This window comes from Motacilla alba, chromosome 20, assembly GCF_015832195.1.
Source record: "Motacilla alba alba isolate MOTALB_02 chromosome 20, Motacilla_alba_V1.0_pri, whole genome shotgun sequence".
Classification (NCBI taxonomy): Eukaryota; Metazoa; Chordata; class Aves; order Passeriformes; family Motacillidae; genus Motacilla; species Motacilla alba.
In genome coordinates this window covers 10,146,056-10,163,080 of record NC_052035.1, presented here as the reverse complement: position 1 = coordinate 10,163,080, position 17,025 = coordinate 10,146,056, and the positions used below count along the sequence as shown (strand labels likewise).

Below are 17,025 nucleotides of genomic sequence, written 5' to 3'. Positions count from 1 at the left end.
AAAAAAAAGGGGGGGGGAAAAGTGATAGACACATTGACTGATAGTGAATGGGCTTTTTTTCCACCCTCTGGATTTATTCCTTTTCCCCTTCCAGCTCCTGACATCTTCAGTTCTCCAGCTCTCTTTTTCTGTAAATATCCTTAACAATGAATGGACTCAGGAAATGTTCTCAGGAACACACAGTTCTGTGGAGAAACCAACAGCCACGCTCAGATCACACAGGCTGGGCTAAGAAAGCACCTAAAAATTATGCTGATTATTAAAGCTCCTTCCCAGAATGAGAGGCTGTTCAGGTTGGAGGCTGTTTCATCTCCTGAGGATGCTGGGGATGCTGGGGACAGGAGCAGGACCAAGCAGCAGCCATCAAAATTCAGCAGGAGCCCTGGGAAGTCAGAAGTACCCAGATTCCTTCTGACCTGCCTGCCTTGCCCCAGGAACTCTCCCTGGATTTGTCCACAATGTTCACAAATTTTCTGCTGGTCTGTTTTTCCTTTACAGCCATGGCAAGCCTGCAGGAAAAGGAGCTCATTTCAGCAGCTCCCAAAGTCAGCAGGAGCAGCCCTGGAAAACAATACAATGACAAGGCTGTTGATTTAAGTGGCCTGGCCAGAGCAGAAGTACTGAGACACTCCCAGGGGACCCGGGTGCTCCCGTTTCACATTGTATTCCTATTTTTTCCCTCCACTGGCATTCATCTTAAAAACTGGGGGACGCAATGTAATTAATGGGTGATGCAGAGCTAATGTGTGATGAAGACAAATCTGGTTTTGTGTTCAGTTTATGTCTTGCCCACAGCAAGAGTGAAAAAAAACCAGAAGGATTTGGCCACTGTAAAGGAGGTGCTCCATGAAATACAAATGTGCTTTCTGACTTCCAAAATAGAAAAAATGCAGGGAAGTGACTGAGATTGTATCAGGTTAAGTAAGATCACAAAGAACCTGAGCCCTCCCTGAATAGTGCCTTGATGATAAATCAGTAAAAGAAGTCTATAAACAAAATGTGCTTTGTGATTTGCCTTGCTCACCCTGCTCAAGAGCAGCAAAGAGAGAGAATTTTCATCTTCCTCAAGACACTGCCTAGTCAATACTTTTCCTTGGTAGCTCATCCAATCACGCTGATTATGGGATGCTCTGAGGAGCAGCAGGGGAGGGAGGCAGGAGGGACGAGCGCTGCTTGACCTCCCCTCTTGGCTGTGTTTGCGAGGCAGAACTTCTTCAAGGAGAGCTGGAGATCTCTCCAGCCCACGTCAGAGCCTGCTGGGGAGAGGGACAGACAGGTACAGCTTCCTGGGAAGGACTGCCATGGAAATAAGGACGTCAGGAGGGTCCTACAGCATTTCCTGAGAGAAAGCTCAAACCTCGCTCTGCTGAATGTCACCACTGTCCCCAAGTCTTTATGCCAGCCAGGAGAGGTGCTGGTGGCTGCCCAAGCTGTGGAGCACTACTTTAGGCTGCAATTAATTTGTGTAAACTGGGAAAAACAAAAAAAGGGGAAAAAAAATTAAAAAACCACAAAGGGGAAAAAAAACAATCAAAGGAAATAAAAATCCACATTGCCACAGCTTATTAAAGCAGCCTGGGGAGGAACTGTAGCATTTTCTCTGTAAATTGAGGTATGTTCCAAACTTCAGCTTTTAAGTTCAGACCCCCAGAGAGATTGTTAGATTTTAATTGCTACCTTAATCAACATTTATTAGTGCTAACCAAAGCTCCTCATGGATTTAAAATTCAACCCAATTGTCAACTACTAATTACTTTGAGCAGACAAGCTGTTATTTTACCAGCTGTATTAATGAGACTTTTCAGCATATGTGAAATATTACAAAAAGCTTCAGAAAAATTGATCCTGAAATATAATTCAACAGATAAATTTTTTTTTGGTCATGACATTACTTGTCTCTCAGACAGCATAGCATCTCTTACGCTCCTCTACCTCCACCTCACCTGGCAGAAATGCAAAACCAGAATTGAGTCTGATGTATCTTTTCAATAGGAGAATGATTTTGTTCTTTCCATTTGTTCGGGTTTTTGTTTAACCTAACTTTCCTTTGAATTGTTCTGAACAGGGTCTAGCGTGTTTTTCAATAGGAGAATGATTTGTTCTTTCCATTTCTTTGGGTTTTTGTTTAAATTAACTTTCCTTCGGATCCTCCTGCAGCGTGTACCTCATGCATCAGGCTGAAGGCTGTAGTCCTTGGCTGGTTTATAACAAAGTCTTTATCTTAAATCTCCAGCACCATCCTGGGGAATGGAGCTGATTTATTAATTACCCTGTGCTCTAATGAGTTTCTGCTCTCCTGTCAGCCAGCTGCTGGTTGCATCCTTATTTTTCCCCTTCAAAGGGCAGCACAGAGGGGCCACTGCAGCTTTGCCCACCCAGCCCCTGTCCCCTGGCTGGGACACGGGTGACAGAGGGGAGCCCAGCACCTGAGTGCTGCACACTCATTTACACACTCATTTACACACTCATTGCAGGTGTAAAGCTGGGGTCTGACAGCACCACGTGAGCCAAACAGACCCACACGTTTCTCTGTCATGATCCACCTACCAGGAGAGTGTGGGAAGGAAGGAAGGAAGCAAGCACCACTTGATTCAACTGTTTGCTGCTCTTCACAGGCAGAAATCTTTGCTTGTTATGCTCCTGTGCTCGTGTCTTTGGCTTTGTTCCCCTGCTAAGGCAGACTGTTCAGTTAGAATCCTGAAACAGCCACTGCAAGTGACTTCATAGCCATGTGGGAAAAAAAGCATCCATTTTGATTATGAGGGATGAAATGACTCAGTACTGCCAGAACAAGAGAAGCTGGGGGATAATTGGCTGTCACCAGGGTTTGAATAGTTTTCTTGATGTTGCCTTTGAGTAAATCTCCAAGCATAACAGTCTCATTCATGACAACAGCCATCCCAAGCATGAACCAAAGAAGAATGGAATAGCAGCACAGGTTGGAGCAGCAAGGATCTGGATGCTGGATCTGGATGCTGGCTCACCAAACCAGCTGCTGTGGGTTATTTATGTGGTGATGGTGCCCTCAGACACACGTGCAGCCTGTGCTGTCCTTAAGGCTGGGGTGGCTGCCCCTCCTGCAGCATCCCAGGCTGCACAAGCCACACAGGAGTGTCAGATGTGCCGAGCACTTGCAGTTGTGGTGAAGAACACAGGATGAGGCTGATTTCCTGGGGTTTGACAAGGACATCATCAGCCATACTCAACAGCAGCACCAGTCTGCTCCACAGGGAGCACCGTGCAGACACTTTCTTTGGATGAATGTCCACCCTGTGAGCCTCTACAACTTGTGCAGCCCAGTAGGAAAGAAGAACCAAAAGAGGATAAGCAGAAAATAATTGCAAAATCTGGATTAGGATTACTCAGCTGTCAGGAGCATTAGGCACTGTATGAACATTTATTAAATTCTTTAGAGGGCTGACAAGCAGCAGAGGTGGAGAAACCCAAATATCTTGTGAAAGGCAATGGGCAATATCCCTTTGGCAAGAACAGGCAGGAACCAAATTACCAGCAGAGAGTGAGAACTGAAATCCAACTGCACTGGTAAATTATTTAAAGTGTATTTCCAGTCTGTCAATTGAAGTTGAAGGATTATTTCCCCTTCAGTAGAACATAGCTGCTGGGTAGGGTGAGGGGGAAATAGTACCAAAGACCTGTGTGTTCAAAGGGAAAAGCATGAACATTATTCACTGAGTTTTTGTTCAACCAAAAATATTGCCCTAAATAGTGCAATGGATCTGAGCAGCCAGGCTGAGGCCAGCAAACTGACAGCATATGAATTGACTTTATTCCTGTTTGCAAGCAAAATTGGGCAAATTGAATTAATTTACCTTGTAGCTCACTGTACCAGTCACAGAAAGGAAGAAGGAAGGAGCTGGACTCAGTGATCCTTGTGGGTCCCTTCCAGCTCACAATTTTCTGTTATTTCCTGAGGGAGGAGGTGGGGAGGATTTGAAGCTTTGGGTTAATGATGATGTGATGGAGGATCATCACTGCTGCTCTGTCTCTTCTGTCCTCCCTTACCAGGTACAGGAAGGCAGCAGCTGTCCCACACCAAAACCCTTCCTCTTTAAATTCCACATACCCCTCTTAAATCAGTGGCAGGAGGCCCTAAACTAACTGAAGTGAGACGTAAAAACCCCCAAATTCATCATCTTCATCAAGCTCAATCCTAGAGAGAACTTGGGTTATCTGGTTTTTTGGTTTTTTTTCTTTGCCTTTGGGCTTTTTTTGATTACTCTTCCATTTTTCTAAATAAACATTTTTCCTTCAGTTTTGTTAAGAGGAAAAGCTGAGTGTCCGTGCTATACAAGGCATTTCCAGTGCTCAGTGGTAAACCTTAGAACCTTCCAATTTGTCTATTCTCCAGTCCATTATTTCCAGGATTTCCTGAATTTCACCGTTTTTCTTTCTCTTTGGAAGATGGAATCAGCTGGGGCATTCAAGTTTGAGTTTGATGGGCAAAGACCAGGAAAAGAGGAACTTTTCTCTTAAAAACAGTTATAATGGAGTAGGTTCTCTGGCATTTAAGGAGGTAATTAAAAGCTCTGAGGTCCCCAGGGAGTTCAGTATTTAGGTATTACCCTTGTGTACAATTAGGAATAATAAGATTTATATGAAACACTTATGGATTAATCATATTTTTGCTGTTACTTACAATAAATAAATAAATCTGAAAATAGTTCAGGTCACAGCATTGCAACCACGCATAGAAATGAGGCTAAATGATCCTTCAGGTGTGCAGTCATGCTCAGGAATGCCCCCATTATTGAGTGCTCTGACATCTTTCCCAACCCATCATGAGCAAGAGACCCATTTAAGTTGTTCTGCATCAGATGTTATTTTTTAATGTACAAATGTTTTCTCCAAGGAGGGAAGTTTATGAATGGGAATGTTTTTGCCATGGATATGATGGATGTTTTTTGTCAGTACGCAATTTATTTCCATCTGTTCTGTATCTGATTAACTCCTGCAGAGTGTGTGATTAACTCAACTTCTCAACATCATTAGCTGCTCTGCATTCCCATTATAGTTCATCAGTGTGGGACCACACACAGGCTCCAAAATGGTACGTGTTGGTTATTCTTAAAACCTTAATCCCCACTGCCTGGTTATTCTCTGTGATGGCCACAGATCTAGGGAGAGAAGCCAGGAAAACATCACTACTGTGGAGCAGACACAAAATGCTAATGAAAACAGAGTTTAAGCAGATCCTCTTGCTGATCTCAATGCTAGAGCTAAATTAAGCCTTTTGGAAGAGTTCATGGCTGGTGTTATCCAGCTGGAGACAGCTCTGGAGGCATCCAGCCAGCACAGAGAGAGGAGAGGACCACTGCCCTGTGCATGGCCACGTCCTCCTGCTGTGCAGCAGGTTGTAGGTACTTGCACCTTGTAGATCTCCAAGCACAGCACAGACTGCAGTCTGCCACCCCAAGCCTTGTAGTAACACGGATTTTCTTCTGGTATAAATATCTGCCAATACAAACCCTGAAACTCCTCCACAGCCTCGAGCAGCCAGAGCTCGAGAACAAGCCTTTTGCATTATCTCTGGGCTGTCTTTGGAGGGGTTTTCCCTCAGTGAGTAGAGCAAGTAAGTGGATGTGTCAGGAGCAGAGGCTCACATGTCCTTGCTGAGCAATTAATGGAGCTCCAGCCTCACTGACACTGATGGCTGCAGGGCAGCAGCAGCACGGGGACAGGAACCAGTCCAGTGACTCAAGAGCATCCAGAAGTTCCACCTGATCATTTATCTTCTGACTTATCTCTTCTCTTTCTTCACCTCAGCACCAGTACCTGCAGCCTCCTACTTCCAGACCACATCCAAAGCAGAGATAAAGCTGGGGCTCCTGCAGAGGTCTGAAATACAGAATGTTGGCCAATTCCAGCTCCTGTGGCTGATGCCAGCTGAGGGCAACAAAACCTGCTGGGTTATTTAATCAGCAATGGATTGGACAAGATGAACCTATGTTCCAGGCTTTTCTTGGGGACTTTTTCCCCCTGGATGAAAAACCCTGGATGTCCTGCTCGTGTCTGTGCTCATGCTCACACTCTCATCACTGACCCAGCTCCTGAGGTTCAGCTGCTTGTCACTGCCATCCACCCCTGTGTCCCCACACATCTGTGTCCTGGCTTTAGGCTTTGCCTCTTAACCCAGGGCTGATCATCCATTTTGACATCAATACCTGTGACTGGGAGCCACATTTTACATCATGGTAATGTTTCTTCGAAATGTCTGGGCTTGATATTCAGCGAGTTCGAAAAGGTCTCCCTGAGGCACAGGGAAGGTGCTCCTCAGTCTCTCTGAGCTCCTGTAGCTCCAGGGGGTGAACAGGGCAGCTCTTTGGGGTGAGATCACAAGAATTCTCACAGCCACATTCTGTTACCTTGGATATTGTGTGTGGAATGTGAACTCACCTCTAGCTGGGCAGAAGAGGCACAGGGCATATCAGGATGTAACAACCAGAGGCTTTTGTGGCCAGTTCTCAGGGTGCTTCAAAGAGAAAAATAATAGCTGGGGCTTGGTATCTTGTCTTTGATTATCCATTAAGCTAATGATGGGATATTATAGGCTGGATCTACACAGATATTTGCATCCTGTCCCTCTTTGGGAGGAAAGGGGAGGGTTGTTTCACACACCTGAGCTCAGGGGGTTTGTGTCACTCTGGTGCTGTGAGGGGACCCCGCAGGGATGCAGGATTCCACCACACCCACCCAAAGTGTCTGCACGGGGCACAGAGTGCCACCCACGCAGGTCAGCAGCCAGGCTGTGTCCGAGGGTGACAGCTGTGTCACCCCTGCCACGCTGTCAAGGCTGCTGGAGGGAGCAGCCGCCCGGAATGAAGCGTGACAGGCAAACCTGCCCGAGATAAAACTGGCAGCCTGCAAAGGTCGAGCTCCTGCTCAAACGCACTGGTAGAGCTCCAGATACACACACAGGCTTTGGCTCTTGGCCAAATATTCCTATTTACCCAGCATTTGTGCTCCCATAGCAGGATGCCCTCATCCAAGGTAAGGACCAGAGCCAACACATTGCAGTACTCATCCCCTCAAAAAATTCCAGAAGAGAAAAATTCCCTTACTAGGCTGCAGTTGTCCAGCTTCCACGCTTTTCCCTGTGCCAGCTACTGGCTCCAAAAGCAGAGGTTATTTTCTTCTATCACTCACAAACACCAACCTCTCCTGCCCTGTTGTAGCCAAGGAATGGCACGTACCTGACAATCTGAGATCCTTGGCATGGAAAGCTGGAGAGATAATGTAAAGGTGGGGTTAATTAGATGGTAATTTATTTACTGTGGGGGGAAAAAAACCTGTGGATGTGTTTTTTCATCAGACACATCCTGTGAACATCAAACACGAGTGCCATTGCCAAATGCTCCCTTTGGCATCCCAACACGATGTACCTTCCCCTTCCCTGCTTTGTCTTGCACAGATTGCCGTATCCTGGAATGCAGTACTGTGCTTATTAATGGCTGAAATTATCCACTGGCTGGTTAAAAAAATGCTAATTCTGGCTACTGAGTGAGATAACCAGTAATTTTGTAAAGTACATTTAGTCAAATAAGATTTTTTGGCAGCCAAATGTTGTTGTAGCAGAATGTGCTTCCCTGATTGACATATGCTAACAATACTGCCTCCACAGTCAGGGGGACGATAATTTACTTTCCATTTCCATTGGAAATGAGGTGAACCAGAATGTGGTAGATTGTTAAAATGTGGCTCTGTGGTTTAATAGATCTGCTCAAAACCACAAATCAAATGGCGTGCTGTATCCTCAGTCCTCTCCCTCGTCACTTCCAGGAAACCAGCAAGGACACATCTCCTCCTGAGTCAGTTTTCAGCTCCTTTGGGGTTTCTCACCCATTTCCCTGGGTACATCCCCCGGAGCCTCTGCACTGAGAATCCTCCCCAGCAGAAAACAGGAAGGCTGCAGCCACCTCACAGCATCCCCCAGGTGTGCACAGGGAAATGAGCTATGACAGAAGCTTAGTGGGTACAAATGAGGTTTTCCCAGCTCATCATCCACATTTCTCTCCACCTTAATTGTCCTTCCCACAGCCCTGAAAAGAAAAAGAGAAAAGTTGCTCTGGGCATCCCAGCTCGCTGCTGGAGGGGGCTGTGTCCCTGGAGAGGCTGAGCTGACAGAGACCGAGGATCTGGCTCTGCTGCGCCTCATTTATCAGGCTACAAGGGAACATCTCTGATCTCTGACACAAAATCCCTGCCGGTTAAAATTATCCCTTAATCTCAGCTGGCCCCCTTGTCCACTCCAGGGGCCTTGCTCCTGCTGGCAGAGCACCCCAGCTGCTGTTCCATGGGATGCACCACACTGTGCTGCTGCTGAGACCAGCATTTCATGCTCCATCGGCTTTGGGGGATTTTATTTACTTATCTGGAAAAAAGACACGAGGGAAAACACAAGACCTATGTTCAAAAATCTTTTATTTTCTCAATATTGGAACATTTTCTATTTTCTCATCAAAACTCTTTCAATTAAAATGTTGTGAGCAGTTCTGATTCTTGGCTGTTTTTATCATAAACACTTACTGTGTCAAATTTGCCACTGTATCTCCAGAAGAGCCTTTAGTGTTGGTGTTTGCTTTAATATTTGTGTTTGCTTTAAACCAGTTCTCCAAGACCTCACTCATTTTTACAAGTGTAATACTCATAAATTTTACCCTCCTTGCCTTCAGATCTAACAAAAAAAAAAAAAAAAAGTCTTGGCTTGTAGTAGGGATCCAAACCCCATCTTTTTCCAAAGTGACTTTTGAAAAAAGTCACCTTGGAGCACAAAAGAATAAATCTTTGCAAACCCTCTGATTTACAGGACTTTGTTGAAGCCCTCTGGGGAGTTCCTTCTGGAGTCTGTGCTCATCTTCTCCATCACAGCTGCGAGGGAGCTGATGGCTGCTGGTAATGGTAACCCAGGGAAACCACACAGTCAAATAATTTGAGGGACGACCTGGGCAAAGTGAACCATGTCAGCGGGAAGCTCAGCAGAGCCAGGGGAGCAGTTTTCCATGCAAAAGATTTAGGAAGAGTCACAAACTTGAGAACTGGGTTCTGCTTTCCTGTCCCTTGGTTTTGCTGTCCCTTCCCCCGTGTCTCTGCCACACTTGTTTGGAAGGAAGAAGCAAAACTCACAAGGCTGAATTCTCTGGCTCACACCAAGTTTGATTTTTATTGAGCTAACTGTGAGGCTGATAACTGCATCATTTTCCCTTCTAGAAGTCTGATTTAATTCCCACAAATTTCCATTTATCTTCTCATGAGCATATGAGGCCCCGTCCTCAGCTTTGCTCCGTCTCCTGTTTCCTGCAAAACCCTGCATAATGGTAATAATTCCTATTTCATATTAAATATCTCCTTTGCAGGAGATGGCCAAGAGAAAGGTGGGATGAAGTTTGTCATCAGAGAGCCAGGAAGGCTCAGTGCTGGGGCAGGGCAGGACTCCAAGGCCTTGATGGATTTGGGAAGGTCATTGTCACCACCCTGGGGACAAGGAAGGTGTGGTACCTCTGAGGACTGGGTGGGTCGCAGAGGTGTCTCTGCCTCATCCTGGCATCCATCAGGTGATCAGATACCTCAGCCCTGCCTCTGGGGGTTCTCAGCAGAACTTTCTGCTGGGAGCTCACCCTCAGGTGACACCTGTGTTGTCATTTTCCTGCTCAGCACAGCCAGACAGGAGTGACTTGGGTCTCTGGCTGTCACTGCTCAGGCAGTGCTGCAAGGGAAGGTTGTTGCTGTGTACCAGACAAAACAGGATTTGGTCCTGAGACCTAATCCCATCCCACAGATGCTGCCAGCCTGGTGCTTCAGCAGCATTTGGGATTGCAGTGATTCCAGCAGTGACAGCAGCATGGAACTGGGTTAGTGTTCCATGTGTTCCATCCTGTGCTGCCACTGGCAAACATTGCAATATTGGATTTTTTCCTTTTTTTTTCCCTTTTTTTTTTTTTTTTTTTTTTTTTTTTTTTAATGAGGATGCAGCACACAGTCATGGGGTTGGTGGTGTTTTGTTTGGGTGGGTTTTTTAGCCTAGAGAGCAGCCAGGGCTGAGCCTGTCCCTGCACAGCTTTGGGCTCCTGCACTGAGCTCATTCTGCCCATTGTGGTGCTGGGCTCTGGGAGATTCACTCTGGTGCAAACACATCAGTCTTGAAGGAGAGGAGAATCAGACTGAACCATGCTTGGTGGGAGCAGAGATGAGGCCAGACCCCTGTGCTAGTGCACCCGAATAACCTGAACACAGGATTAGTGTAGATCCAGCACGGCACAGACTGTGCTTTCCACGGTGAGCCAACATAAATCTGAGACTTGCAGGTCAAAAATGAGCCTGCACACTCTCTAAACTCTCTAAACCCTTCTTCCTGGGGCCAGAGTAGTCTGTGAAGGTCTGTAAAGCTCCAAAGGCTCCCATGGGTGTTCACTCACAGCTGCAGCCACTTTAGCCCACTGATGTTGGAGACCCTGTAAAAAATCCCATTAAACACCTCCACAAGTCCTCCTGCTCCTGAACTTTCGAATATGTAGTCCTGGGATCCCAGACCAGCTCCTCCTGAGCGAGTGGGAAATTTTCCACTGGCTTTGAGAAGTTGTTGGAGGCACCGGCTCCAGCAGTGTGCAAAGTCACCTGAAAATGAAGTGTTGCTGCACTGATGGGCAGTGTGCTGGGCTCCCAGCAGGCAGCTCAACAGAAAAACAGGGAATATAAAGGGTTTGCTTAGGAAAATTGGCTTTTCTAGCCCTTATGTACTTTGGGACTTTGTGCTTGCAAATTATTCATAATTCTTTCAACAAATTAAAACATTCTGCTACTGAGGAAATATTGGTTTTTAAATTTTTTTAAATATATGAGAGTTTTGCTGCAAATCAAGGCAGGGAAAAATCTTTAAATATAGCCTTTGATGGAAACTATGCAATATTCCCACTTTTACCATAACGATTCCTAAAAGGGAAAGTCCAAGCTATTCTAGCCAATTTCATAAGCTCTTTAAAAGACTTCACAATGCAACTATGGGATGAATCAAGGCTTTTAAGACAGCTTGGAAAAGACTTTTAGACTTCTGCAAAATTATATCAAGCAAGTGTAATTTACAGCTAGGGCAAAATTTTAGAATGAAAACCAATAAATCCTGAATCACAGGTGACAGAGTGAAACATTTCCAGAGTTAAGTGGTGCATTTTGCTGATGTGCAGACATTGTTCAGCAGTGGGGAAGAGGAAGGGCATTCTGCAGCTAAAGCCACAGAAATTGGAGTGAGGAGATTGAACAGGGTTCATGTCTTAGTCTGACCTGGTAAATCTGAGCAATCATTTCCCCACTGTGTGCTCCAGCTCAGCTCTGCTGCATTGCAAGGGTTAAATAGTTGGTCCTCACTGCTTAATGATCTGTCTTAGCCTGTGGAGGCAACTCTGAAAGATAACTCTTCTTTCTATACAGGAGGCAGTGAGATCTTTTAGAAGCATAAAAAACTGCTTTATACTTCATAAAAGAGGCCATCAGCAGCTTGTAGTGGTGGGGTGTATCTAGGAATTCACTCAGCCCATGAAGAGCTCTGTTATTATTACCAACATAAACGGGAGAGGATGTTCTCACCATGTGGGAGAGAGACAAAACCCAGCTGGTGCTTTTGCTTAACACGTTGAGCCCTGGAGCACAAAGTTGTACAGAGGCTTGACGCCTCCAAAGAAAACCTGGGCAAGAGCCTGTCTTCACCAAGAGAGGAGTTTCTGCTTCAGAGCTATGGACAAAGAAAATGAAGTGTTTCTGATGTGCCTCTGCTCCCCTGTGCTTGTGTGCTGCTCATTTCTTTTAGAGATGCCCTGCAGCATCTCGGGGTGTGGTTGGGTGATTCCCATTCACCTCCAGCATTTCTGAATCCCCCCAGAGCACAGAGCCCACAAATCTGCATCAGACACAGGGTGTACAGAGAACCTTGTCCACCATGGTGAGGGTCCAGCAGGAGCGGGTGGGGGGAGAAGGGATTTCTCCATCCCAGCAGATAAAGCACCTGTCTCTAGATGAGGTTCTGCAATCTGCAGAGGGACCTGGCATTGGCTTGGAGTGCAGGATTGTTGTGTGTCCTACATCAATGAGGTGAAGGATAAATCCCTGTCTGGGGAAGGAGTCAGCCTGCCTCAGAGGCCTCCCACTGAACAAATTCCCTCTTGAGTTTCATAGTTTCATCTTTTTGTCATTTTATCACTTCTAATACAATTGCTTTCACAGCAATTTGCAGCACGGTTTAATTCTTGTCAATATTTTGAAATTCTAAAAGCTCGAAGGGCTTTTGATTTGTTTCTCACTCAGCTGAGTGACGTGCTGAGTCTCCTTCTGTGCCATCCAGCAGAGAGGATGAGCTCTGGGGCTCAGCAGAGCTGCTCCCCATCCCACCATGGCAGATGTGCAGGCAAACCCTACACGTGCCCTGTTTCCCTGGGCTGCCCTTTGCCAAGCTCAGCTCCACTGGGGTTTCTAAACAGCCCAAAAGCCTTGCATTTGACGTGAACTGTGACTTACACTTGATTCAATCACTGCTTAATTTGATCCTCCATTTAATTCTATCAAAACTGTAGTAATCAAATAATCTGTACTATAAACATTACGATTTCCACTTGTTTATTCTGATCAATTTTAATCCTTTAAGGCACAAAGTTTATTTAACGTAGTTATGAGGCAACAAAACGCTGTCATTAAATCCACAAGGAAAGGACACAAGACAAAAAAAAGATAGTTGAAAAGATCCCAAGGAGGGCTCATAATGCACAAAAAAGACAATAACACACTGTTATTTAGAAGTCACGCTATGCATGATGAGAGCTAAGCAGCATCCTGCTGGTTGTGAGATGAAAAGATCAATGGCACATTGCAGTCGAGACATTTCTGGCAATGCACTGCACTGAAAAGGGGAAAAGAACATCATTAGATATGAATGATTTTGCCTTTTTTGGGTGTTGACCGACATGAATGAAACTGCGTCAGCAGCGTTTGAGTTCTCCCTCTGTGCAACAAACCTTCAAAACCAGCTGAGTAAGAGGAGGGAAAGCTTTCCACTGCAGGCTGCTCCTCTGCTGCTTTGAGAAATAAAACCCAACCTCCTGCTCTGCTGCTCCTATCCCTGACTGTGCCCCATCCCTCCCCTGCAGGTCAACACCTTCATCTCCTTCGTGTTCCCCATGGTCGTCATCTCCGTGCTCAACACCATCATCGCCAACCAGCTGCTGGTGATGTTCAAGCAGGCGGCCCAGGAGAACCAGGTGTGCACCATTGGTGGGCAGCAGACCATGCTCAGCATGTCCATGGAGCCCAGCAGAGTGCAAGCCCTGAAGCACGGCGTGCGGGTCCTGCGTGAGTATCGCCTTCCCTCGGTGTCGAAAGAAATGTGGCTTGAGGAGTAACAGGTGGAAACTGGAAAACACTTTCGCCCAAAATGCCCTCTCCTTTTGTCTTTGTTTGTTGGTTTGCAAAGCTAACGAGCAGACCTGCTCGCTCTGGAAAAGCAAAACCAGCCCAGCATTTTAATGACTTAGTTGACAGCAATTTAAGCCTTGCTTGTGTTGTTTCGTTGCTTCCCTTTTTCTGCAGAGCTCTGGTTCAGACAGAGCTTAAATAAAAGATCCTGCACTCAGGAATTGAGCTGTACTGCAGAGTAGTGGATGTCTTGATTAAATAAGCTGAGGAAAAGACCAAAGAATCTGGTAGCTTAACTTTAGAGAGGATAAAGCAAGAGCTGCTCAAAAATAGTACCCAAAATAGCTAACAAAGCATGCCCATAGTGGTTTTAAACATGAGATGGGGAGAATTTGTTAGCAGAAAGCTTTCTGATGTTCTGGTGTTTTTAGAAGGGTTTGAGTTGGCAGGGACCTTAAAGTTCACCTAGTCCCAAACCCTTGCCATGGGCAGGGATACCTTTCCACTATACCAGGATGCTCCAAGCTCTGTCCAGCCTGGCCTTGGACACTTCCAGGGATGGGGCATCTTGGTATTTGAAGTGCTTTGGCTCAGACCATTTTTCCAATGAGAGAAATCCCTAGAGAAGGCACCAGGAGGCTCCATGACATTTCCCCAGCTGTTTTTCACAAGGAATGCATCCCACGCAGCACTCCTTGCCCGTGTGCATTCCCAACTGGGAAACACCTACTGAGAAAAAGGAAAGAAAAGCACAGGGGACATTAAATTCCCCACAATTATCTTGTTGGACTGTGTTTGTTTACTGTCTCTGCACCCCAATAAACTGTTATCCAGGGGTGGGTGAGGAGGGAGCCTTGCTTCCCCATGGAGCCTACCAGGACTCTGCTCCTTGCTATCCCTTTCTGTTTTTTAACACTTCTGCCTGCTGCCATGAAGTGAGAAGCTGCCTTTTCTCACTCTCACTACACCACCTCACACACCTCAGCCTCTCTCTCCTTTTAGTATTGTATCCTCTTTGATCATCAAGAAGAGAGAGCTCTTCATGAATAATAGCAGAGAAACCTAAATTTACATCTGGCATTCCTCAGCACTAGAGGAAGTGCACCCCTCACCCACAGGTCCACATCTCCTCTGAGGCACTGAAAAACAACCCTTCACTTTCTGAACAATAAGCATAATTTTCTTTTTCATCTTCTTCTGCTTCCTCTTTTTTTTCTTCTCCAGGCAAATTTTTGGGTTTGCTGTGTACTGCAAAAGCTGAGAATATTTGGCAAAAATGAGGGTTTCAGTCTGGAGCCTGAGGTGGTTCAAAAGTGGGTCAGATGTGGCGCCACAGGGCCCCTCCATGCAGGGATGCCCAGATATTCCAGGCATCTCCTCAGGGCCACCCCAGCAGCAGGACTGAGCTCCCCTCCTGCTGGGAAAGCAGTGAGAGGGCAACTGTCTGCTGCATTTCTGTGCTGAGGAAGATCCAGCAAATAAAAAAATCCTCCCTCATTTTTGTCTGTGATTCACTCCCCCATGCAGAAATGCTCTCTTTTATCCAAATAGCAAATGGGAGTGAAATCCTGTGCATTTCAGTTTTCCAGATAGAAAAAAAAAATGGTTTTGTTTTTTTTATTATTACTGCAGGTGCTTGATTCACACTTTTGTCACCTGTTCCTCATGACTTACATTTTAAAAACCCAGGTCTCTGAGCTGTCTGAAAAGTAGCAAAAAAAAAAAAATACACAAGGATTCACATGATTTATATTGGCATCCATGACAGCCAAAATCATGAACAGCGTCTGGGCTCATTTATGGACGAGGGTGGGAAAAGAAAAATTACACTTGTCCCCCCTTATAAAACTGCTGGCAGAGTATCAGAGCTGCATGGGGGTAAAAGTATTTTCCATTACCAAAAGTGAACTTTGGCCTGAGGTACAGAAAAGGCTGATTTAGGTCTAAGGGTGAAATGTTTCAGAACTTGTAAAAGCAGTGCTTAGAAAACAATTTTTTGTGATTCATGGTGTGCAGAGCTGTTGGATAAGATCAGAGCAGCAAAAAACTTCCTTGCTCCAAATGTACTGAGATTAAGTATTTGTTCACACTGAAATAAGAGCTAAAAGTGGCCAGGCTAACAGCCTCATTCAAAACATCCACAACAGTGTTTTCCTCCTTTTTGGTAGCATTTCTGTATTTTCTTGGCTCTGTCTGACTGTGGTCATGTACAGAATAATGAGGGTGATCAGGATGAAGGGATGTGTCAGGCCTGTTGCCTGGGAGCCAACTCATTAAGTCAGGAAGCATGAGATTCCTGATTGTAATTCCCTCTCTGCTGTCAGAGTTCATCAGGTGTGAGGATTCAAATTCAGAGGGCTCCAGGCACTTGCAGCTTCCCAGCTTTTTTACTAAGGGTATCAGGGCAACCAGTTCTGTTGTTAAAAATACCTTCCACCAACAGATTGCACACCCTCCTTCACCCATCCAATTCCTTCCATTAAACCACCTCCAGTTCATGTTGCTACTCCTTGGCTCTTCTGGAGCCCTGGAATGCTGAGTCTCCCAAGGCTGTGTGATGCTCCACAGAAGTGTGAACATTGTGAACATTTTCTGATTGCACAACCTGATATGCCAATCACTTGATAAAATTCTAAATAACCTCAAATACTCACATGCACACACACACACCCCAGAACAATCACAGAATCATGGAATGGTTTGGGTTGGAAGGGATCTTAAAATTCATCTCATTGCAACCCCTGCCATGGGCAGGGACACCTTCCACTGTCCCAGGCTGCTCCAAGCCCCATCCAACCTGGCCTTCGACACTTCCAGGGATGGGGCAGCCACAGCTTCTCTGGACAGCCCGTGTCAGGGCCTCAGCACCCTCACAGAGAAGAATTTCTTCTTAATATCCAGTCTAACCCTTCCTTCTGTCACTTCAAAGCCATTGCCCTGTACTGTAACTGCAGGCCCTTGTCCCTAGTCCCTCTCCAGCCTTCTTGGAGTTCCTTTAGGCACTGGAAGGCTGAAACTTCCTCTGCAGCCTTCTCTTCCAGGCTGAACAACCCCAATTCTCTCTGCTGCTCAAAAATCAGGGTGTATTTGAGCTTGGCTCAGGATGAAAGCTCTGTTCAGCCAAAATATCCCTGGAAAGGGGGCAGTTTTGTGGCATGGACTGATATCCCCACCAATACCCCTGCCTGCAGCCCCTTCTCCTCCAGGCAGCCCTCAGCACCTCCTGGCTGCCTGTCAGACCATTCCCGGTGGATGGAAGGAAGGCAGGAGTTACTGAATGGCCCAGCTGAGCTCTGATAACAACACTGAGATAAACTGATGGACATCAAGGGGAGGCTTTGCAAGGGGACGTTGGTTAAGCCTATTAAAATGTAATCAGTCCCAGGTAGCATTTGCTCTGTCACTGAAGCTGCTTAGTGAAAGCAATTATAAAGCACTTAAAGGTTTAGCCAATTAAAAGAATATCCTTCAGTCTCCCACAGCTGGCTGGGTGATGCTTCAGTAAAATGCCTCTTAGCAGATGAAGTCAAGATGCATTTTTTTTACTGAATTTCTGTGAATTTTCAAATTATGATTTTGAGGCCTCTGTGTTGCATCAAGTAATACAAGACAAAG

The 17,025-nt window shown here is 45.8% G+C and overlaps 1 protein-coding gene across 1 annotated transcript in view; it reads left to right on the top strand.

Annotated features, from left to right (window-relative positions):
- Positions 1–17,025, top strand: part of NTSR1 (neurotensin receptor 1) — a 55,068-nt gene that overhangs the window by 24,571 nt on the left and 13,472 nt on the right. The window contains exon 2 of the mRNA XM_038158720.1: positions 13,146–13,347. Coding sequence (XP_038014648.1) covers positions 13,146–13,347 — 202 coding nt within the window. The remainder of the gene's footprint in view (positions 1–13,145; positions 13,348–17,025) is intronic.